Source organism: Acomys russatus, chromosome 5, assembly GCF_903995435.1.
Source record: "Acomys russatus chromosome 5, mAcoRus1.1, whole genome shotgun sequence".
Taxonomy (NCBI): Eukaryota; Metazoa; Chordata; class Mammalia; order Rodentia; family Muridae; genus Acomys; species Acomys russatus.
The window spans coordinates 48,805,528-48,829,560 of NC_067141.1; the positions used below are offsets into that span (position 1 = coordinate 48,805,528).

General features: G+C 45.7%; 1 protein-coding gene across 1 annotated transcript in view; it reads right to left on the reverse strand.

Annotated features, from left to right (window-relative positions):
* Window positions 1-24,033, reverse strand: part of Ak3 (adenylate kinase 3) — a 30,875-nt gene that overhangs the window by 1,052 nt on the left and 5,790 nt on the right. Inside the window, exons 2-4 of the mRNA XM_051146308.1 lie at window positions 17,541-17,660; window positions 4,805-4,977; window positions 3,758-3,876 (exon numbers count right to left, since the gene is read on the reverse strand). Coding sequence (XP_051002265.1) covers window positions 3,758-3,876; window positions 4,805-4,977; window positions 17,541-17,660 — 412 coding nt within the window. The remainder of the gene's footprint in view (window positions 1-3,757; window positions 3,877-4,804; window positions 4,978-17,540; window positions 17,661-24,033) is intronic.

Sequence of the window (24,033 nt, forward strand, 5' to 3'; positions counted from 1 at the left end):
GATGAAAAACAAAACAAATAGGTAGGTAGGTAGATTACACAGTCTGAGTGTGCCTAGTGAGCTTTTTCAAAACAATTTGTAAAGTTCACATGAGTTGAGAAGTCCAGAGTGTTAAGGTCTCTAATCCAGGGAGAGGAGCTTAGCTGGACATCGGGGAACCTAGATTCCAGCTTGTGTTTTGTCCTCCACATAAAGAAGGCAGCACTTTAGCTGTCATACTGCACCAGTGCTGTTGGTCCAGCCTATATATTAATGCTTTCTATCTTACCAAAAGCCCAGCTGCTTCTACTTGAAGATGCACTTGGCTTCTGGGAAGGGACTCAGCCTCAAGCCCCCAGGCTGGTAGGTTTAAAACAGGGTGTGTCAGCCACCAGGACATCACCCTGGCTTTGTCCACCGAAGCCTTGGGAAAGTTTTCAAATACTCATTCTTTTATCAAGTTCCTTTCCTGCCTCTAGTCTACCTTCCTAAACTGTGTCTTCTGTCAGAGTTCTCTGTTCATCCCTGTGCTTGTCTGGCTTGTCGCTAGACAGACTAGTCGTTGAAGAGTATTTCACTCCAGTAGGGGGAAGGATGAAGTGTGGAGGTCAGGCTCCTGGGGTCTGCTTCTCAAAACACACAGACCACCTTAAGGTTCTGAACTTCCCCAACCCACACACATTTCTTGGGTGTGCAGACTGGTTTGCAGGTCACCCAAGGGGCAGATAACTTGATTTAGCTACTTTCCCAAAACAGGCTGCCATAGCTCTGTATAACTGGTCTCATTAGGCTTTCATTGGGACAAAAGGATCCCTTTATTGACACCTCGTGACATTTGTCATGGTTAACTTAAATAACAGCAGCTGTTTTCTAGGTAAAATAACATCTGCTACAGAGGGAAACTATGCAGAGGTGGTATTTGCATAGTAGAAGCCCTTGAGTTGTCTAAATTCTCAGGCAGGTAGAGCATTCAGGAGAGCAAGCTTTGAGCAGGAAAGCCTGTTGAGGGAGACACGAGCTGCAGTGCCAGGAGCACAGTATTGCTGAAACACAGGCACCTGTTCACTCTTTACGCTGCACCACATGAACGTTTGCCATTATAAGTTCTCTGTAATGAAACGGACCCAGCTCCAAAAATTAGTCTTCCAGAGAGTAAGTGCATCATCATGTTTCTAGACATGAATGTTCCACAGCTGGAAAGAATAAGGCAACTGTAAGCTTTTTAAAATCACAATACTGGGGCTAGGGAGATGACTCAGGGGTTAGGAGCATTGGCTGCTCTTCCAAAGGTCCTGAGTTCAATTCCCAGCAACCACATGGTGGCTCACCACCATCTGTAATGAAATCTGGTGCCCTCTTCTGGTGTGTAGGTGTACATACAGGCCAAACACTATACATAATAAATCTTAAAAAAAAAAAAAAAAAAAAATCACAGTACCAGCTATTTTGTCCTTTCTTTTTAAGGCTCTTTTCATTTTTAGTTAAGCCCAGAGATGACCCTATGCATGAGATCTTAGGCAGAAAAGCTTGAATTTATAGCAAGAAATGGCAGTAGCCAGAAGCCCAGAAAGACTATCACCATCACCACCACCACCACCACCCACCCCACTCCCCAAAAGTCACTGATTTCTGTAGCTTTCCTCAACTTCCTACATTTTCACAGAGCTAAGCCCTAGAGAGTTGGCTCTATCCACAGCCTATCAGTAGCAGTGCTTCCTGCACAGGCACAAAGCATTCTCTTGTTCACCCTGCGGCCAATCAAGGTGACCACACTCAGTACAGGAGGTTCAAGTGAAACTGTTCCCACACCCTGTCTTCAGCAAGTACAAGGCTGCAGCTAATGGACATCAGTCCCATGACATTTGCTGGGCCAGGGGAAGATCTCTCTTTTCTGTTCAGTTAACAGAGCTGGCAGGAGCTACAATCAGAAGACATTGCAGCCTCCTGTGACTAAAGCCAACACAGGGATGGCGCTGAAAGGGCTAAGTCTGACAGCACTCCTTAAGCCCCTGGGCCAGTTATCTGTATTCGAATTTCTTCAGTTATATGACTAATGGCCCCTCCATACCACCAGTTGCTTCAGCCTGTGTGAGTGGTTCTGCCAATAATAAGCACATGTTATATCTCATTGGCCAGTTCTCCTCTTTATCCATACAAAGTGAGTTACTTGGAGGCTCACAGGAACTAAATCTAATTGTCAGTGTGGACAAGGGCCTGGCACAGGACCAGCACAGTGCCCAACACTGGCTGATTCAGTAGCCTTTCCCGAGGGTCTCTCACTTCAAGTCCCTAACAGTTCTGTAAAGCGGTATACTATATATATTGGCTGAGTAAGCAATCGGGCACAGAGATGAAATGCTTTGCCCAGGTTAGAGAGTTGTTAATCTTCAGAGCCAGGCTCAACATACAAACACAAACTTAGAGTAATGGCTTCTGTAAAAAGTAAATTGCTGGGCTCGAGAGATGGCTCAGAGGTTAAGAACACTGTCTGTTCTTCCAAAGGTCCTGAGTTCAATTCCTAGCAACCACATGGTGGCTCACAACCATCTATAATGTGATCTGGGTCCTCTTCTGGCCTGCAGGCATACATGCGGGCAGAATATTGTATAAATAATAAGTAATTCTTTTGTTTTAAGTAAGTTGCCAACTCTTTTAATTTTCCCCTCCAGAAGTAAACTTGAGAAGTATTGCAACAGCTCAAAACTGGCTTCGAATTTTCCTGCACACTTCTCCTAATGTAGCAGTGATGGCCACCAGAGTAACAGCTAATATGTGTCCAGTGCTTAAAGTGCATCTGGGACAACTGCAGAGTTATACACATTAACTCACTTTCAAGCCTCTCACCTCATCTACATTTTATGAAAGAGAAACCAGGCAGGTTAAGCCAGAGGCGAAGGCCATGTTAAATTAAATAGCGAGCTGGGGTTTGAGCCTAGGCCTTTGGACTCTGGCGTCTGTGCTCTTTACTGCAACAACATGTACTGGTTCGGCCCAAATCATCAGCAGGATACAGTGAAAGCAGAGAGCAGCTTTCATCCCCTGGAAGAAGGAAGGGCTGAACAAGGAAACCAAGCCGCTCCTTGGCCTGAGTCAGGAATTAGCTCAGGGTAATTCTCATATTCCTTGTAAGATACAGATTTCCTTGAAGAGCAGATAAAAAACATATGAGTAGGAGCTTTCAAAGCTGCCGTTGAAATTCTATGCTCAAGCGTCCTCTCCTGGCACAGTTGGTGGGCACTACTGGGCTTACTGCCCCAGCACCGGTCCAGCCCTCCACTACATGGCAGAATGTGGGTGGAAATGGAGCCTCAAGCCTTGGATGTGGACCAGTCCATATCGACCCTCCCAAGGCCTGTGACTGACTTGAGAACTGGCAGTAACCCAGGCCTACAACAGTAAGTATGAGGTTTCCCGGACCAGTGGCTATTCTGTTTCATCTGGGTGATGCTCAGAGCTTTTGTTCATTGAATAAAAGGTTTACTCAGCCCTTCATGAAAGAGGAAAGTGTAGCCTTTCTGGCAAATACCAGCAACCATGCAGGAAGGAGGAGGACAAAGTCCTCCTTGGAAGCAGGCATAACTAAGAGAATGGCAAAACAGGAAACCTAGGAGGCTGGAACCCTGCCTACTTTCTGGTCTTTTCTTTACAAAAGCCTAGACTTTCCCTTTGCTTCAGCAAGCTGGAATCGTGTGCTCTGGTAACTCAGTATTTCAGCCATAAAGTGTGGAAAATCAAAACCTTGATTGTACAAGAGAAGCTGAGAAAAGCAAGAACTCACTGGTAATACTGCAGGACTGGCTCTGTCTGGGCTTCGTACGCTTTCAGTCTCTTGATCACTGTCTCTGGCTTGTCATCCTCCCGCTGAATCAGCGGTTCTCCAGTCAGGTCATCGATGCCCTAGACAGTCATTTGAAGAATGTCAGCACCTATTTAAGCAGATAGCTTTTCAATGTTCAAATGCCAGTCACAAACTCGCTAACATTTCAGTGGACAGGATTCAAACTACAGGCAGATCACTGCAGGTGTGAGGCTCCGGGGGAAGGGGGGTGCTTCCATAGTACTGTAAGGTTTGGATTTAAAAGCCCCTCCCTGCCCCCACACCCAAGCCCTCAAGGGTTGGCTCCCAGGCATGGGATACTAGAGGTGGTAAAAATCCCAGCTATAAGCCAGTGTTTCAAATCCCTCTGCCCTCCACTCACACCCTGGCACAGAGTGGGAAAAAAAAAAAAAAATCAATCAATAAACATTTTTTTCTGTTGGGTTTCTCATTGCTGTAACTAACGCCTGAGAAAAACAACTAGAAAGGAGAAACTGTTTATTTTGGCATGTAGTTTCTGATGGTTCAAATCTTGGCTGTTTGGGCTCATGAGCTGGGACTCAGAACATCATGGTTGAAGAGAGAGAGAGAGAGAGAGAGAGAGAGAGAGAGAGAGAGAGAGAGAGAGTGTGTGTGTGTGTGTGTGTGTGTGTGTCACAGGATGCATGAGAAGCAGAGAGTGGGGGAGGGACTAAGGATCATATGTAACCTGCAGAGGCACTCACTGCCACAGTGACACACTTTCGTCCAGTCGTGCTCCACCTCAGCAATCACCCCACCACCTGGGGACCAAGCAGTTAACACATTGAGCCTTCGGGGGACATTTTATATTTGAACCATAATACTTCTGAACAAACACCAGACCTGTCAGAGCAGAACACACCTTTACTGCCAAGCTTGAGTGGACTACACCCATCAAGTACTCCCCTGTCATTAGTCTGTATCTATTAGGGTACGAGAACTCGGGGGGACATTCTGCTGTATGGCAGCCCCGCTGCATTTACTTACCACAGTTTTGGGCGGATTGAATTCAATGTTGTACACTCGGCCACTGGCAGGGTGAATCCATCGAGCAGTTAGACGTTGTTTAATGACCTCAAAGGGCACGTTGAGGTTTATCACTGTGTCTATCTGATAAACTCTGTCCAGGGCTTCTGCCTGTGGAAGTGTCCTTGGAAAACCTTACGCGATAGGGAGGAGGGGAAGGCAAGAAAGAAAAAGTGTTAGGCAAATCGAACCCAAGGAATGATACCAGGCATGTTGACCAGAGCCATAATGTAACTGTAATTGTATTTTTTGGTGTCTATTTGACTGGGCTGTAGAGTGCACAAGCGTTCTGAGTGTGCATGTGAGGGACTTTCTGTGTAACAGAAAACACTGCCCTCCTGGGGGAGGAAAGCCTCAGTTGGAAAGCCTGAGTAGACAAGAAAGGAACACGGCCTGCCGTCTAACTAGGATCTCTGCTCTTCAGCCAAACTGAGTTCAAGTCGGGGCGGTGGCACGCCTGTAATCCTAGCCCATGGGAAGTGGAGGCAAGACAATCCAGACTTCAAAGCCTTGGCTACGTATTTAAAAATGGAGCTAAAGGCCTGTCTGGGTCACACGGAACTCTATCTCAAAAACAAAGGAAAGGAGTTGGAGAGACGGCTCAGTGAGTTAAGCTGCTTGCTGCCCTTGCAAAGGCTCAGATCCCTGCCCCCACATGGCAGCTCACAGCCTCCATAACTCCAGGTGTAAGGATTTGATCTTACCTTCTGGCCTCTGTGGGCACCAGGCATGTGCATGGTGCACGTACGTAACACATGAGCGCAACACTATAAAAATGCATCTTAAATTGAACAAGTGTGAGGCACCACACTTGGTTCTCTAAAGCAAAACTGTAGCAAAAAAACAAACAAGCAAACCCTACAAATTAACAAAAACCAGCCAAACACAAGGTACCCTCACCCAGTGGCTGACAACCCCCTGTAACTCCAGCTCCAAGGGATCTGACACCTGGCCTCCTCCAACACCCGAGCAATGATGGTGAGTACACACACACACACACACACACACACACACACACACACACAGGAGGGGGGAGAAGAGTAGAAGAGAGAGAGAGGAGGGGAGAGAAGGGGAGGGAGAAGAGAGGAGAGAGAGGGGGGAGAGATAGAAAGAGTGGAGAGAGGGGGCAGGGGAGATGTGGCACACTCATTTTTAATCTCAGCACTCGGGAAGCAGAGGTAGGCCGATTTCTGAGTTCAAGGCCAGCCTGGTCTACATAGTGAGTTCCAACTAATCAGGGTTGTCCAGAGAGACACTGTCTAAGAAAAACAACAAACAAAAATTAGGAAGGATATATCAGGAAGGTCTCATCAGTTGCACTCAAAATCTAAGAAGGCTGTGTTTGGAATATGACAGAAAGCAAAACACAGAGGAGCAAGCCCTAACTTACAAAACAACTTTTTTTGCAATCTGAACGAACATCCCTACTCCAGAAACCTAGGTGCAGCAGTGTCAGAAAGCGTCCAATTTGGAATTGGGATTTATTTAGGCTGCTCAGGAATGTTCAGCTGGTAAAGTCTATCCAGGCCAAAGCACAAAAACTCTGAAATAGAAACATGTGGTCTCAAGCATTTGAGAAATGCAAGATTTAGTGCAGCTAAAATAGTTTAAACAATGTGGTTCAAACTACAGAGAAAAGCAAGGAGAACTGATTATCGAATCCCAAAATAGATTACAAGCACTTTGGGGAATTTTAAATAATACTCTGATCTTAGTTCCTTTACTTTGCAGTGTTATGACTGGGGACATTCTGTGCAGAACACATGGAAAAGTTAAAATTGATGGAAATAATACACTTTTCGACAGTGACCACCGTTAAAGACGCGTGTGCACCAGCTTTGTTAAACACATATCTTGCCAACAATAGAACCTGGAAGCCTTTGCTCATGACTTGGGCCTTATAATGTGATCACATATTAATTAGGGAACCTGGATGGGAGGGAAAATAACCTCCAAAAGAAAGCTAGTGGCAAGAGGTTTGACCTGTAACTTCTAGGTCCTGAGTTCAATTCTTTTGGCTTTTCAAGACAGATTTTCTCTGTGTAGCTCTGGCTGTCCTGGGACTCACTTTGTAGGCCAGGCTGGCCTCAAGCTCAGAGATCTGCCTGCTTCTGCCTCCCAAGCTTTGGGATTAAAGGTGTGCACCACCATGCCTGGCTGACCTGTAACATATTATATAGTCTCGAGTTGAAAAAAAAGAAAAGAAAAGCAAGTACTTACTGTAAAATTTGTAATGAAGTAAGTCATCTTGAGAGAAAAAATTTTAGTATACTTAATGAAACTAATAGAATATCAATTCACAGAATGCTTTCAGATACCAAATATTAAATATTTTATAGGGACTCTTTCTCTCAACTGCCCTAATAACCATAAGACAGGTGCTGTTATCTCCACCTTACTGTGAGGAAACAGGGGCAAAACAATCACAAGTGCCTTGCTGTAGCTCATGAAGCTATTAAGCAGTGGCAGGGAAGTGTGGACACAGCTGTCTAGCCTAATGCCTACACTTGTAACCAAGGAGTTTGCACTGAAAAAAGCCTAACAAAAATACCTGTCCATTGACCTGATTCTTATCACAGTGCTCCTGCTGCTGTTCTTGCAGAGGGCCCGGGTTCAGTTCCCATCACCCACAGAGTACCCACAACCACCTGGAACTCCACTTCCAGGAGCTTGGATGCCCTGAGTCTCTATGAGCATCACACGCACGTGGTGCACATACATGGGTGCAGGCAAAACACTCTACACAGTTATTTTTTAATGTTTATCTTCAGTAACTTAGAACAAAAACGTTGACTGGAATGAAAGACTTGAATCAAAATACCCTGTGACAGGAGAAGAAATGTGTTTTGCAGCATCATTTCAAATACTGAAACCCTGGCTGCCGCCCAAATGCTCCTCAAGTGGGGAATTAAAGTGTTACATGTATGCCAAATATATATATTTCTCCAAGTGTATATATTGCCATGTATAATACCAAAATATAAACATAATCTCGTGTGTGTGTGTGTGTGTGTGTGTGTGTGTGTGTGTGTGTGTGATTTTAGAATAGCTTGTAGGCTATAGGTCTCAACTAGTCTTCGGTGTACGCGAACTAGGCTCCAGTGCCAGTGAAGGAATCAACTTGCCAGCAGGAGAGCCAGGGCAAGCAGGCAGAGCGAGGGAGCTTCCTTCTCCGTGCCCTTAATACAGGCAGCCAGCAGAAGGTGTGGCCTAGGTTAAAGGTGGATCCTCCCACCTCACGAGATCTGGATTAAAAGTGGATCTTAACACTTCCGATGGTATACCCGGTCTTCACACTTCCGATGGTATACCCAGCCACTCAGTTAATTCCCGATGTCATCAAGTTGACACCAAGAATAGCCACCACAAGTCCACCTCTTGTCAACTTTATGCCATGCTTAGTTTCCAAATGAAAGCAATAACCAGGTCATAATAATGCCTGATCATAACCTCCAACATACAATCACAAACACATTTTATATTTAACCGGGTCATAATTATGCCTAACATGATATAACCATCCCTCATATAACTGAAAATATATTATAAATTTAGTATCTCAAAACTTAAATATGTACAAACACATTTTTAAAAAAAAGATTTATTTATTAATACAGCATTCTGCCTGCATATCTGCCTACACACCAGAAGAGGGCGCCAAATCTCATTCTAGATGGTTGTGAGCCACCATGCAGTTGCTGGGAATTGAACACAGGGCCTTTGGAAGAACAGCCAGTGTTCTTAACCTCTGAGCCATCTCTCCAACTCCAAACACATTCTTAATAAAATATTATGGAAACATTCATGTCAGCTATAATTTTCATTTCTGCAACTGGTCATATGGCTTTAACAATGGTATTTATTACTACCGTCCTGTACCACACATTCTATTTCCTCCACCCTCAGCAAACACCTCAGTGGGTCTTGGCTCTTTTCCTGGAGGAGTGACCCACACCTTCATTCCTAAAGGGTCTGTGCTCTTTGTCATCCTGCTTGGATTCAGCTGTTGTAGTTTCCCTTTTACTTGAATCACAGGACATGGTAGCACCAAGAGAACCCTAAAGGGTCCCCTGCACTCCAGACATAATCTTTTTTAGCTCCATTGTCGGGTAGCAATCCAATTTCCCCTTGGCCATCTGGAGCAATCACCCCTCCTAACACTGCTATGGGCATCAGAGGCCTAACGTGACTAAGGGGAAGCACGAGGTTCCAGTTCAATGTAGTGTGTTGTGTCTCCTGGCAGGAACGCTCCCTCTTCTGGAACCAAAACTTCTGAACCAGCAGAACTTAAGACCATGGGCCATTAGGGGGTGCTAGTGAGCAGAACGATTCCCCTTTCCACGCCTTGATTTCTGGACCCATGGATCCTGGCTATGGGAAAAACCATACCATGTATAGGCACTGATTCAAAGCATATACTGCCTTATGGAGAACCCTGACCCAGCCTGCCAGGATGCTGCCATCCAACTGTGTCTGTACCTGTGTCCTCAAGAGGCCATTCCAAGCCAGGTGGTGGTACACACCTTTAATCCCATCACTTGGGAGGCAGAGGCAGGTAGATCACTGTAAGTTCGAAGCCAGCCTGGTCTACCCCGCCCCCAAAAAAAGCCATTCCATCTTTGTATCTGGCCAGCTGCTTAAGGATGGTAGGGAGTGTGGACTTCATAATTGTGGAACCACTGTCACACTTCTCTAGCTGTGAAGTGAGTTCCTTGGTCAGAAGCAATGCTATGTGGAATACCATGACGGTGAATAAGGCATTCTGCAATTCCATGGATGATGGTTTTAGCAGAAGCATTACATGCAGGAAAGGCAAATCCACAATCAGAATAAGATCTACTCCGATAAGGAGAAAGTGTTGTCTCTTCAACAAGGAAGTGGCCCTGCCACCAGGTGGCTGTCTGGTCACCTGGTGCCATATCTGAGATTCAGTTTTGGTCTCCACTGTTAGTAGATCTGGCAGCCAACAGCAGCTCTAGCCAGCTCAGCCTTGCGGGGTGGAAGTCCATGTTGTTGAACCCAGGTATGAACTCTCTCTGCCACCATGGCCACCTTGTTCCTGGCAGTGACAGGGACGACTGGGCAAAGAGGCTGACTGTCCACAGAATGGGCCTCCCAATCTATTAGATTATTGAGCTCCTCTTCTGGTGATGCCATCTTTCAGTGAGGATTTACATGGGACACAATATCTTCACCTCCTTTGCCCATTTGCAGGGATGTCTTTCTCACCAGTTTTCCAATCATGCTCTTTCCAAATCCCTGACCTCCAGCCAATCTATTGGCTTCAGCTCAGGTCATGTGGTAACTTGGAGGCCTACTGGCAAATGTTCAGTTTCCACCAAGGCCCAATAGCAGGCCAAAAGTTCTCTCTCAAAGGGAGAAGAGTTGTCTGAGGATGATGGGAGAGCCTTGCTCCCAAATCCCAAAGGTCTCTTTTGTGATTGACTTATAGAGTCTACCAAGGGTTCCAAACAGCATCCTATACACCTCAAGTACCATCGGGTCTGCTGGATCATATGGTCCAAGTGGTAGAGCAGCCTGCACAGCAGCCTGGATGTGTTGAGGAGCCTTCTCCTGTTCTAGGCCTCACACAAAGCTAGCAGCTTTCTGAGTCACTTGGTATGGGCCAGGGTAACACACCCAATAAGGAATGTGCTGTCTCCAGAATCCAAATAGGCCCACTAAACACTGTGCTTCTTTCTTGGTGGTGGGAGGGGCCAGGTATGATAACGTATCCTTCACCTTAGAAAGAATATCTCTATCCCATGCCCCACACCACTGGACTCCAGAGAATTTCACTGAGGTCCTTGAATTACAGGTGGATTTGTTTCCCATCCTCTGATATGTATATGTGTTACCAACAAGTCCAAAGTGGTCGCTACCTCCTACTCACTATGTCTAATCAGCATAAGAGTGTGAACCAATAGTGATATTCTGTGAAAGAGACCTACAGTCAAGAACCCTTCAAACTAAGTTATGACATAGGGCTGGAGAGTTAATATATCCTCGGAGTAAAATCGTAAAGATAAACTGCCTGGCCTTGCCAACTGACAACAGATTTCTTCTGGTGATCCTTATGAACATGTACCAAGCTAGATCAATAGCTGCACACCATGTACCAAGAGATGTTAATCTTTGTACTGGCTGGTTTTGTGTCAGTGTGACACAAGCTAGAGTCATAAGAGAAGGCATCTCATTTGAGGAAATGCCTCGAGATCCAGCTGTAGAGCATTTTCTTAATTAGTGATTAATGGGGGAGGACTCGGCCCATTGTAAGTGGTGCTATCCCTGAGCTGGTGGTCCTGGGTTCTATAAGAAAGCAGGCTGAGCAAGCCATGATGAGCAAGCCAGTAAGCAGCACCCCTCCATGGCCTCTGCATCAGCTCCTCTCTCCAGGTTCCTGCCCCATCTCAGTTCCTGTCCTGACTTCCTTTGGTGATGAACAGCAATGTGGAAGTGTAAGCTGAATAAACCTTTCCTCCACAGCTTGCTTTTTGGTCATGATGTTTTATCACAGCAACCCTAACTAAAACAATCTGCATAAAGAAGGAGACCACATCTGCTACAACAGCTGCAATTAGAGTCACTAACTGATTTAGCTTTGGATAGCTGTCAATCCGTCTGTCTTTTCCTGGCCAGATAGGAGAATTAAAGGGAGTTCCACCACCCCTGCATCTTTCAAGTCCTTGACGGTGGGACTAATTTCGGCAGTTCCCCCAGAGATGCAATACTGGTTTTGATTCACTATTTTCCCTGGTAAAGGCTCCATTTGCATCTGCAACAATACTCATTAGTCCACAGGTGGGAATCAATAGACGAACTCTGCCAACTTCTAAGTATATCTGTCCCAACTGTACATTCTGGAACTGGGGAAACAACCACAACATGAGTTCGGGGACCCACTGGACCTACTGTGAGTCAACCTTCAGCCAAAATTCCATTAATCACCTGGCCTAAACTGGAGGACTTCAGTGTTTCCTGCAGTCTCCCAGAATCAGCACCAATTCAGAACGAGTATCGAGTAGACTCCAGGGAGTCTGACATTTTCCTTTCCCTCCATGCACAGTTACCCCTGTAAAAGGCTGAGGCTCCCTCTGGGGAGGAACTGGAGCAAGGCTAACAGTAAAACTCTTAGGTATTATATCAGGGTCCTTCTACAGGGGAATCTGGCCATCACTTCATCCAAGGGGTTCTGGGTCTGGTCTGCAAACTGGCTCATCTAGAAATTAGTTCAAGAGCCAAGATTCTCTTTTGCCATCATCCAATGCAGCCTTTCTTACTGGTTTGAGAAATTTTCCAGTTATACAGGTCAAACAAAAACACAGTGGGCTTCTTATTTAGTTCATGCCTGGAAACACTGTGCCTGATTAGCCAGGACCAAAGGTCCATGTGAGTCATGCCACCATAAACTTCACTCTGCCTGCACTGAGCCCTGAGGGTCAGGCCATTATTATGGACATGCTTCCCATTGCAACAACTACGGTCACCTGGCCTTTGGCAACTCAGTGCTGCCACTTGGCCCCTGCTGCTTTGGGGCCCAATGAAACCCACTGCATTTAATCCATGCAACTGCGCAGCGGTGGCTCCAACCCTAAGGTCTGGAGCAAGGAAAAGGGCGGCTACAAAGCTCCTTAAACGTGCCAGTGCCCCTCTCACCATTTTGCGTCTTATAGGATTAATGAAAGGCATGTATTCTGGGCTGCCCCACTGTAGAGGATTAGGTTTTACACCGCAACCCACTCTAGCATTGCAATTGCCCTGAGCCTTACAACCCCTTCATCAACACTAAGCCAAGGGCACCTGGCATCTCCAGCTCCTTTTCAGTAGGCCATCTTTTGAGAAATGCTTCAGCCAACCATTCAGACAGATGTTGACACCTTTTTCAACTGTGTGAGCTTCCATATTAAACCTAGAATCTCTACTCTGAGAACCCATATCAATAAACTCCGCCTGTGGCAATTGTATGCTCCTCTCACCGTTATCCTACACCCGTAAAGTCCATTCCTACACATGGTGGTCCCCAGATTTCTGCTTGAATGAATTAACAAAATCATTAAGCTTTTTCATCTGTAGTGTAGCTCCATACGGACTACACTTTCTATCTCCAGGAGCCTGCTTAGCCTTCAGTCCGGTTAAAGGTCAGCTATATAGTTATAGGTCTAGTTACTGGTGGGCCCTGAGGGACATCAGTATTGTATTTCATGGCATTTCCTTCAGAGAAAGTCACTGCTGGTTTAGCAGACAATGAAGGATTAGTTAATTTCCTCAGCCAAAGATGGAAAAGGAAGTATTTCAGGGGTGGGGGTGGGGTACATTTGCTGCTGAGGGTGGGGACACTACTCCTCTAGGCGAGGTAAACCCTTGAGAATCTGAGGAGTCAAAGTTCTCAGCTTCAGTAGAGTCCTCCTACACATCTCCACCCCAAGTTACAGGATCCCATTCTGTACTAATTAATGCTCATAATGAGGGATTTGGTTTTATTTTCCAAAACTTGAGCTCTGTGGCCTCTGGAGAGAAGATGTCTTCTAGGCCACACTAGGAACCCTTTAGAGCCTAAAGTTTAGACTGTTAATAATTCACATCTAGATCCAGCCAACTGTATAGCTGAGTTCATTGTCTTCACTGTATTCTGAGAGGCAAGACGCTGGTTAATCTCACCATGGAGCTCATTCTTTTCCTGTGTCAGTTTATCCAGAGATGCTCAGAGCGATCAACTAACATCATCATTTTTCTTTTCTTTTTTTTTTTTTAAGATTTATTTATTTACTATTATGTACACAGTGCTCTGCCTGCACATACACCTGCAGGCCAGAAGAGGGCATCAGATCACATTACAGATGGTTGTGAGCCACCATGTGGTTGCTGGGAATTGAACTCAGGACCTCTGGAAGAGCAGTCAGTGCCCTTAACCTCTGAGCCATCTCTCCAGTCCCCCATTTTTCTTATTTTCCCACAAACTGTCAAAAATTTAATATACATAGTCACCCAATCTGTTGCTTATCACAACTGCTGAATCAGGATAAGCAAATGATTTTATCTCCTTAAGTTTCTTTGGTGTTTTGAGGTGTTTGGGGGGAGGGACAGGGGTCACAGCGAGATAGGGTTTCCCTTTGTAGACCTGGTTGTCCTGGAGCTTGCTCTGAGGCCCGGCTGGCTCAGAAGTCAGAGAGTCACTTGCCTCTGTCTCCTGAATGCTGGGATTTGGCTCATGTCTCCTTAAGTTTGTAAAATACTTCACACCATGGGCTTTCAGTACTCTCTGAGCTTCTAGGAGAGGCCTCAATACCTAGAAAGGCCTATTCCAGATACTTAAAAAGCAAAATTCACCCTTATTCTTCTATTGCTCTCAAGCCACTTCTGGGACCAAAATCTGTATTTGTACTAATCTAGGTTCTCTAAAGGAACAGAACTTATAGAATATATATATTCTCAACAACTACAGATTCTTGGACCTTCTGCTGTTAAATAGTCATTGTTGGACTAGATGGACCAACCTGTAAGCCATCCTAATAAATCCCGTGTGTGTGTGTGTGTGTGTGTGTCTGTGTGTGTGTGTGTCTGTGTGTTCCATCTAGTCCAACAATATGCATATATACATACATGGGATTTATTAGGATGGCTTAGTTTGTGGTCCATCTAGTCCAACAATGACTGTTGAACAGCAGAAGGTCCAAGAATCCATGGCTCAGTCCATAAGGCTGGATGTGTCAGCTGGTCTTCAGAATCAAGAAGTAAGCTCTGATGCCAGTGAGGGAATGGGCTTGCCAGCAGGAGATTGACAGCAAGCAGGCAAACAGATCAGGCTTCCTTCTTTTATGTCCTTTACATAGTCTGCCAGCAGAAAGTATGGTTCTGATTAAAGATAGACCTACCCACTCAAAGATCTGGATTAGAGGTGGGTCTTCCCACTTCGAATGACTTAAGAAAAAAAATCCCTCACTAGTGTACCCAGCTGCTTGATTCTTGGGATTTAGTTTCAAGTTGACAACCAAGAAAAACCATCACAGTCAGTCAGTCGGCCTGTCTGTCTGTCTCTCTCTCTCTCCTCTCTCTCTCTCTCTCTCTCTCTCTCTGTGTGTGTGTGTGTGTGTGTGTGTGTGTGTGTGTGTGTGTGTGTTACCGTTTAGGTAACAAGTTGTATCTTCCAAAAGCTTATGTGATGAAGTCTTGATCCCCAGTTGGCAGAGCCAGTCACTGAGAAAGGCTGTGACTGCATTCCTGAATTAATCTACGACGGTGCAGTCAATAATATAGATATGCGAGAAGTAGGGCCTGCTTAGGCGTCACTGGGGGCGTGCCTCTGAAGGGGGCATTGCCTCTAGCTGCTTCTGGTTTCCTCAATGCTTCCTGGACACCATGGAGAGAACAGCCTTGACTCAGCCACACTCTCAACAAAGCCCAGGAACATCAGGGGCTGCAGTGTGGACTGAAAATTCTGTAACCAGGAGCCCAGATAACCCAACCCTCTTTCCAATTGTCTCTCTGAAGTATTTGTCACACCAGAAAAACAAACAAACAAACAAAAAAAACAAAAAAACAAAAAAAAAACAAGCCTGACTAACACAATATATAAAGAAAAACAGTATTAAATAGGAAGAGCAAAACATATCTAATCATGAGTGGAAGTTTGTATATATGTGTATTTTTTTTATTCCTGCAGCGAATGCCTTTTTAAATTAAAGAGAGGCACTTAAAAGTACTTGCTCTAGAAGGATGTGATCATTGAGGACTCAATCTGTTCCTCTTATACATTTCACCTGCTTTAGTTTTTCTAAAGGAAAAGGCATTGTTGCAGCACAACAATGAAGAAATAAAAAACAAACATTCCCCATTCCAGGCCCTTCCCCTGGTGCCCTGTCCTTGGCCCAGTCCCCAGATCTTCTCCACGGATGGCCATGGGCTGGTCTCGTGGGAAGCTGGCCACTCCCCAGTGCTGTGCAGCATCTACTCTCAACCTTCATGCACCTCGTTCCTCCCACAGAACAGATTCAGACAGGCTGCCTGCCACAGGAGCACTGCCAAACTCCAGCATCTTACACAACAGCAAGACGTCACTAAGCCTGAGCAGGAACTGCTGAGTCATCTCTCAATATCTTCTATCAGAAAAGGAAGCAAGCAGCTACCTGCTCACCACATGGCTCTCTGTTCCCATCAACGTTGAATCTGAACTTATCCAAATGTTTCTACCACTAGACTATCCTGTTGGATTTTGTTCTTGTTTTGGTTTAGTGCCTGGAACAGTTCTGTGTACCTGGGAGGCATGCAGTCAACATATATGTCATAAATAAATATACACAGCCCTGGTCTACGAAGTCAACATTAACGTCATGAATAAATATACACAGCCCTGGTCTACACAGCCACCTCTCTTGAGCTTGGTATCCACACGCCAGAGACCTCGAATTTCAAGATTCTGCACATATTGAGGAACGTATAAGTAAGCATAAGTTTTTTTCCCCTTGACACTAGCTTTAACAACCTGAGTAAGTACTCTGCCCCGCCTCTCCCTTTGTTCGTTCTCCACCTCACCTTCCTGAGTCATCTAGAACCTTTTTTGCAGTTAAGGAACACAGCGCCTTCTCTGACTGTAGCAGGCTGGGCGCTAGGGAGCTGGGCAGCAGGGCTTGGTGGCTAACACTGAGTATTTCCATGTGATGGTGGAGAGTGGGGGTCAAATAGGGGGGAAGTAAACCGCGCTGGGGTAGCACACTTCTTCCAAGACAGTATCAAAACATTGATCTTGAAGAAAAGTATCCCAAGTTTAAAACATTGGCATTGGCCGGGCATGGTGGCGCATGCCTTTAATCCCAGCACTTGGGAAGCAGAGGCTAGTGGATCACTGTGAGTTCAAGGCTAGCCTGGTCTACAAAGTGAGTCCAGGGCAGCCAAGGCTACACAGAAAGACCCTGTCTCGAAAAACCAAAACAAAAAAACAAAACAAAAACATTGGCATCGCTCCCAAGTCCTCACTACATCAACAAGCAGGTTGTACAAGCCAAGCGACCCACAAAGACTCTAACAGGGCTGTGCCTGGGGAAGGTGTACATCTTACTGTAAATTGAACTGTTCTTCAGTCTAACTTCTCTTCGGTAGATCCTTCCTTAGCACACAATAGTCTCAGCTGGGTATGCCAGGAATAGGGGAAAGGGAAGACAGGACAGGGGACAGGAAGCTCATAAGTTCAAGCCCAGACAACATAATAAGACCTTGTCTCAAGAAGCAAGACAACCAAAGTTTAACAAATTAAACACTATTCTTAAGAGTAGGGGAAGGGATTAAAGTTTCATCTGAAGCCACCTAGAAATCATGTGCTCCCACACCCTCTTTTCTTTCAAGAAAAGACCTAGACCCACAGGCTTGGGCTCTCGCTCGGGTGGTAGCGTGCCTGCCTAGCATGCAGGAAGCCCTGAGGACTCACCGCACCACGGAAACAAACGTGACCACCCCCTCTTGTAATCCCTGCACCTGGGAGGCAAAGACAAGCGAATCAAAAGTTGTAGTTCATCCTGAGCTGCACAGCAAGTTGGAGGCCCGTGTGGGATAGTTAAGACCTCATCTCAAAAATAAAACAAGTTAACCGGTTGACTAATTAAATGTTAAAGGTGGACTCAGAGGTGACTGACTGTCCTCCTGATGACCGCCGTAGTCCCAGCACGCATTACCTCTGTGGCTGAGATGCTCGGGACACTGCACTTACCATCCAACAGCCAGCTACACTGGGTGAGGTTTTTCAGCTCATGAAGGGCCAGCCGAGTCATGACATCATCTGGGATGAGCTTTCCTTGGTCAATGAAAGTCTTGGCCAACACACCGATTTCTACAGCAGAAGGAAAAAAACTAGTAAGTGTGTTTGCTGTGGCCTATTCCAGATCTCTGGAATTAGTTGTCTACAGGATGCTGCTGGACCTTGGGCCCATGTGACAGTGCCTTATCGATGGCCCTGGTGGTGTGAGTGTGGGTGTGGATGTGGGAGAGCACCCTCTCTTGCCTTGGCACTCAGGAGGCCTGGGCTATCCCTCACCTAGGGCTTCTCCTGAACCGCCCCTAGTGGTGTGGGTGTGGGAGACCTGGCAGGCTGACCAACTCAGCTACCACTGAGGCCCAGATCTAGGGCTTTGAGTTGGGCCACCCCAACATCTTCCCAACCTATAAGCTGATGGAGGGCATGAAGGGCCTGGACCTGCAGAACCAAAGCTGCAGGATCTCCATGACTCAGAGCAAAAGCAGGATATCCAAGAGCAGTGTCAGTGAGGGTCCAGAGTTGATGGTGTAGCAGAAACCAGAGGCCTTGAACCAGACCAATGACTCACTGCAGTGAACATTCAAGTAAAGGTGTTTGGGCAAAAGCATATACTATATGACACACAGAGGCTTCCACATTGGGATTTTGTTTCTCCGTTTGTTTTGTTTATGTAATTTTAAAAATATTTTATTTTCTTTTACAGGGGAGATTACAAGGGTAGAAGACATGGAAGGGGGGCTGGAGAGACGGCTCAGAGGTTAAGGGCGCCACCTGCTCTTCCCAAGCTCCTGAGTTCAATTCCCAGCAACCACATGGTGGCTCACAACCATCTATAATGAGATCTGGTGCCCTCTTCTGGCATGCAGGGGTACATGCAGGCAAAACAATGTACACATAATAAATAAATAAATGAAGACATGGAAGGACTGGAAGATGAGTGAGACTGGGGTACATGAAGTGAAACTCACAAAGAATCAGTGAAAAATTACAGAAAAAAAAAATAAAGTGTTTTACAACAGCTTTTCTGGACATAGTGGCATATATCTGTAATACCAGCAGGTAGAGGAAGATAAGGAGTTCAAAGCCAGCCCCAGGTACATAAATGGGTTTGAGGCCAGTGTGTGTTACAAAGGATCCTGTCTCAAAACAAGCAAACCAAAGGGAAACAAAGAGTGGGACTGTCCCACATTCAACAGCCACCTGGTCGCATATCAAGTCCCTATACGATGACACCTGGTCACATATCAAGTCCCTATATGATGACACCTGGTCGCATATCAAGTCCCTATATGATGACACCTGGTCGCATATCAAGTCCCTATATGATGACAACTGGTCGCATATCAAGTCCCTATATGATGACACCTGGTCGCATATCAAGTCCCTATACGATGACACCTGGTCACATATCAAGTCCCTATACGATGACACCTGGTCGCATATCAAGCCCCTATACGATGACACCTGGTCACATATCAAGTCCCTATATGATGACACCTGCTCGCATATCAAGTCCCTATATGATGACACCTGGTCGCATATCAAGTCCCTATATGATGACACCTGCTCGCATATCAAGCCCCTATATGATGACACCTGGTCGCATATGCAAGTCCCTATATGATGACACCTAGTCGCATATCAAGTCCCTATATGATGACACCTGGTCACATATCAAGCCCCTATATGATGACACCTGGTCGCATATCAAGTCCCTATATGATGACACCTGGTCGCATATCAAGTCCCTATATGATGACACCTGGTCGCATATCAAGCCCCTATATGATGACACCTGCTCGCATATCAAGTCCCTATATGATGACACCTGGTCGCATATCAAGCCCCTATATGATGACACCTGCTCGCATATCAAGTCCCTATATGATGACACCTGGTCGCATATCAAGTCCCTATATGATGACACCTGGTCGCATATCAAGTCCCTATATGATGACACCTGCTCGCATATCAAGTCCCTATATGATGACACCTGGTCGCATATCAAGTCCCTATATGATGACACCTGCTCGCATATCAAGTCCCTATATGATGACACCTGGTCGCATATCAAGTCCCTATATGATGACACCTGGTCGCATATCAAGTCCCTATATGATGACACCTGGTCGCATATCAAGTCCCTATATGATGACACCTGGTCACATATCAAGTCCCTATATGATGACACCTAGTTGCATATCAAGTCCCTATATGATGACACCTGGTCGCATATCAAGCCCCTATACGATGACACCTGGTCACATATCAAGTCCCTATATGATGACACCTGGTCGCATATCAAGTCCCTATATGATGACACCTGGTCGCATATCAAGTCCCTATATGATGACACCTGGTCGCATATCAAGTCCCCTATATGATGACACCTGGTCGCATATCAAGTCCCTATATGATGAACACTGGTCGCATATCAAGTCCCTATATGATGACACCTGGTCGCATATCAAGCCCTATATGATGACACCTGGTCGCATATCAAGTCCCTATATGATGACACCTGGTCGCATATCAAGCCCCTATACGATGACACCTGGTCGCATATCAAGTCCCTATACGATGACACCTGGTCGCATATCAAGTCCCTATATGATGACACCTGGTCGCATATCAAGTCCCTATATGATGACACCTGGTCGCATATCAAGTCCCCTATACGATGACACCTGGTCGCATATCAAGTCCCTATATGATGACACCTGGTCGCATATCAAGTCCCTATATGATGACACCTGGTCGCATATCAAGCCCCTATATGATGACACCTGCTCGCATATCAAGTCCCTATATGATGACACCTGGTCACATATCAAGTCCCTATATGATGACACCTGGTCACATATCAAGTCCCTATATGATGACACCCTGTCTCAAAAGAACAACAAAAGCAAAGTGGATGTATTGTGGTGGTGCACTTGGAAGGCCAAGGCAGGAGGATTTCTGCAAGTCTGAGGCCAATCTCAGCCACATGGTGAGTTCTAGGCGGCCAGAGATACACAGCAAGACCATATCTTTAAAAACAAATACAACAAAAAACCACAATAAGGGGCAGGAGGAGCAAAGGGTTAAGGATTTAGCTGAGTTTTAATTCATTCATATACTTTCATTGGTGTTTCACCTGCATATGTGTCTGTATGAAGGTGTCAGATCTGCAGGAACTGGAGTTACAGTCAGTTGTGAGCTGCTATATGGGTGCTGGGAATTGAACTCAGGTCCTCTGTAAGAGAGCAGCCAGTGCCCTTAACCGCTGAGCCATCTCTTCAGTCCCTAGCTGAGTTTTTAAAGTGCTTGCTTAGCATGAAAGAAACCTTGGATTAGCTCTCCAGCATAAGACCAAATGTGGTGGATAAACATTGCCTATGATCCCAGCACCAGGGAAATGGAATCAGGACGATCAGAAGTTCAAGATCGTCCTCAGCTACACAGAGAGTTCGTAGCACATCAGACTATCGGAGACCCTGTCTCAAAAAAAATTTTTTTTTATAAAAGTAAGCCTATTTCTACTCATGTAATATGTACAATGGTATAAGCACAAATGTTTAAATGTTTCATTTTTCTATAGCTTTTACAATTTTGTTAGAAAAAACTACACAAGGGCTAAAGAGGGTGGTAGCTCAGTCAGTAAGTGCTAGCCTTGAAAGCACGGGGACCTCAGTTTAGTCCCTGGAATCCACAGGAAACAGAATCTGCTGTGGTGGCGTGAACTTGTAATACACCAGGTAGGTAGCGGACCGAGGAGGATCCTGGGTTTGCCAGCCAGCCAGCCAGCCAGCCTCACTTGGTCGGCTCCAGGGCACTAGGAGGCCCTGTCCCAAGGAAAAGAGTATATGATACCTAAACCATGAATTTTAACCAAGAATTTATCATTACTAAACCATACTACACACAAGCATACCACACAACTATACAAAGCAGTGCCTGGGAAAGGACCTGGGTTCTGAGAGTATTTTCCAAGCCCACAAATGTAGCTTTTGAGGGGGAGGTGGCCCCGGAGCGGTGGCTCTGAGGTTCAGAGCACTGGCTGCTCTTTCAGAGAACCTGAGTTCAGTTCTCAGCACCGGACTGGGTAACTAAAAACACTAGTAACTCCAGCTCCAGTGGATTCAAGGCCCTCTCCTGGCTTCCATGGACACTGTGTGCACTCATGTGTGCATGACACACACACACACACACACACACACACACACACACAAATAAATAAATAAAATAAAAAGAAAACAACATTTTAAGTAACTAAATAAAATAGCCTTTGGAAAGTTCCATGTACATAATACATACCTCATTTGTCCCTTTAGACCACTTCTTTTGAAAAAAATTATGTGTGTGGGTGTTTTCTCTGCATGTATGTCTGGGCTCTGTGTGCATACCTGGCTCCCAAAGAGGCCGGAAGAGGGCCTCAGAGCCCCTGTGACAGATGGTTGTGAGCTGCCATTGTTGGCTGGGAGTCAAGCCTGGTCCTCCGATCGAGCAGCAGCCGCTCTCTTATTGGCTGAGTCATCTCTCCAAGCCCATGAATGCTCTTCTAACTCTCCTTACATACTTATTACAACACTTCCTGGTCTTGAACATTTCCCGAAAATGACATTTTAACAAAATAATGAACAGCAAAACCTCCCTCTGCCACTGTTCCTCCTCCCAGCTACTGTGCGCCCTCTCAGGTCAACCCCCTTCTCTCTCCCAGGTCTATCTGTGTCCTGCTTCCTCCTCCTTTCCCTTCCAGGACAGAAATCCAGATGCACAGCTCTGGCAGTGGTGCACCGCTTCCCAGCATGGACACGGTCCTAGCAGTCTGTCTTCACCTTCCCTCTTCCCTTCCCCACCTGCACCCTCCCCTCCAGGCACACCCCCTCCAGGCACACCCCCTCCAGGCACACCCCCTACCAGGAGACTAACATTCACTAGCCCTCCTCACCTCACCTCGGCAAAAGTCCCTTGCTCCTCCTCTTGAGAGATAATCTGACTCAACACCATGTTTTTGATGGGGTTAATCCAAAATAAATAAATCAGAAGATACAGATGTGTGTTAGGTAGGTGGCCAGACGTTCATGAGCCAGAACCGCTTATAAAATCTGGCACCCAGAGAAACAATGGATTATCCTGTGCAGGCAAGTGGAAGAGCAAGTCGATGCATGAAGAGAGAAACCACAGTAAGCAGTCACCTAGACCTCACTCCTGAGAGAATTAGCCCAGCATTATTATCGCTTTACGACATAGTTAGAGCCCAAACCTCTCAAAGGTTCTGCCAGGTGCAGCCACAAGATCATGGGACTTCCAACTCCAATATCGGTGCACTGGATAAACTTCTTTTTAAAAATAAATTATTCTGTGTCTAGTCTTTGATTGTAGCAATGAAAACAGACATTATTTTAGAAGGCTCTTATGGCAAGCCAGCCTTAACCTCCTAGCTAACCAAAAATTCCTCCTTTAAGCTTCTATAATGTCACAAGCTCCCCCCTCCTGCCTTTCCTTCCCCCCTCTCTCATGGCCCCCCCCACCCCCCACCTTTACCTCTTCTGAAGCCAAGTGTCTCCATCCTGCTATGGACTGAGCTATTTCAGTCCATACACTGAAACCCTAATCTAACCCCTAATGTGACTATACTTAAGTCTATATTTACCTTTAAGAAGGTAATTAAGGTTGAATGGGGCCATAGGGTGGGGCCTCAATCTGACAGAAACTGCCTGTAAACTCTGAGGAGACAGTGGGAGTGCCTGAGCACAGAAGAAACGCTGTCTGAAAACAAAGTGAGAAGACGGTTGGTTACCTGCCAGAAAGGCAAGCCTCACCAGAAACCAACTCTTCTAGAGCCTTCGTCTTGGTCTTCTAAGCTCCAAAACCAATTCTGCGATCTGAGCCATCCAGTCTGTGGTGTGCTCTTACGGCAGCCACTCTGACTGACACACATACCCATGTGCGAGCCTGACCTCACAGCCGCAGCCTGATTGTGAGCATCTTCAGTGAAATCCCCGACTCTGTGTGTGTGCCTACTGGACCCCCAGATTACCGGGTGCATGGATGGATAATGTGGTCAGACAGGCATGGGCCAGGATTCTTCTGAGTTCTAGCTTTGATGTTTTATTAAAAAAACAATAACTATGAGTGGGGGACAGTGTGGGGGGGGGGCGAATGTGAACAATGTACAATGACACATATGCATAAAAAGGCCAAAAATACCATTGTTTTGTAAACTAAAAATGAAAACTACTAAGAACTTAGTGGAAGCTTACTTTTTGTGGTAGTAGACATAAACCAACCTCTCCTAAGATTGCTCTAAGATTGCTCTGAAGTATTTAGATATAACTAATGGAAAAAGAGAAGCTAATTTAAACATCAACTAAAAACAAACTGTAGACCCTCCATATATATACGACAATAAGAAGTAATAGAGTACAACCCAAGGGAATCTTTAAACGATTAAGCTAAGCTG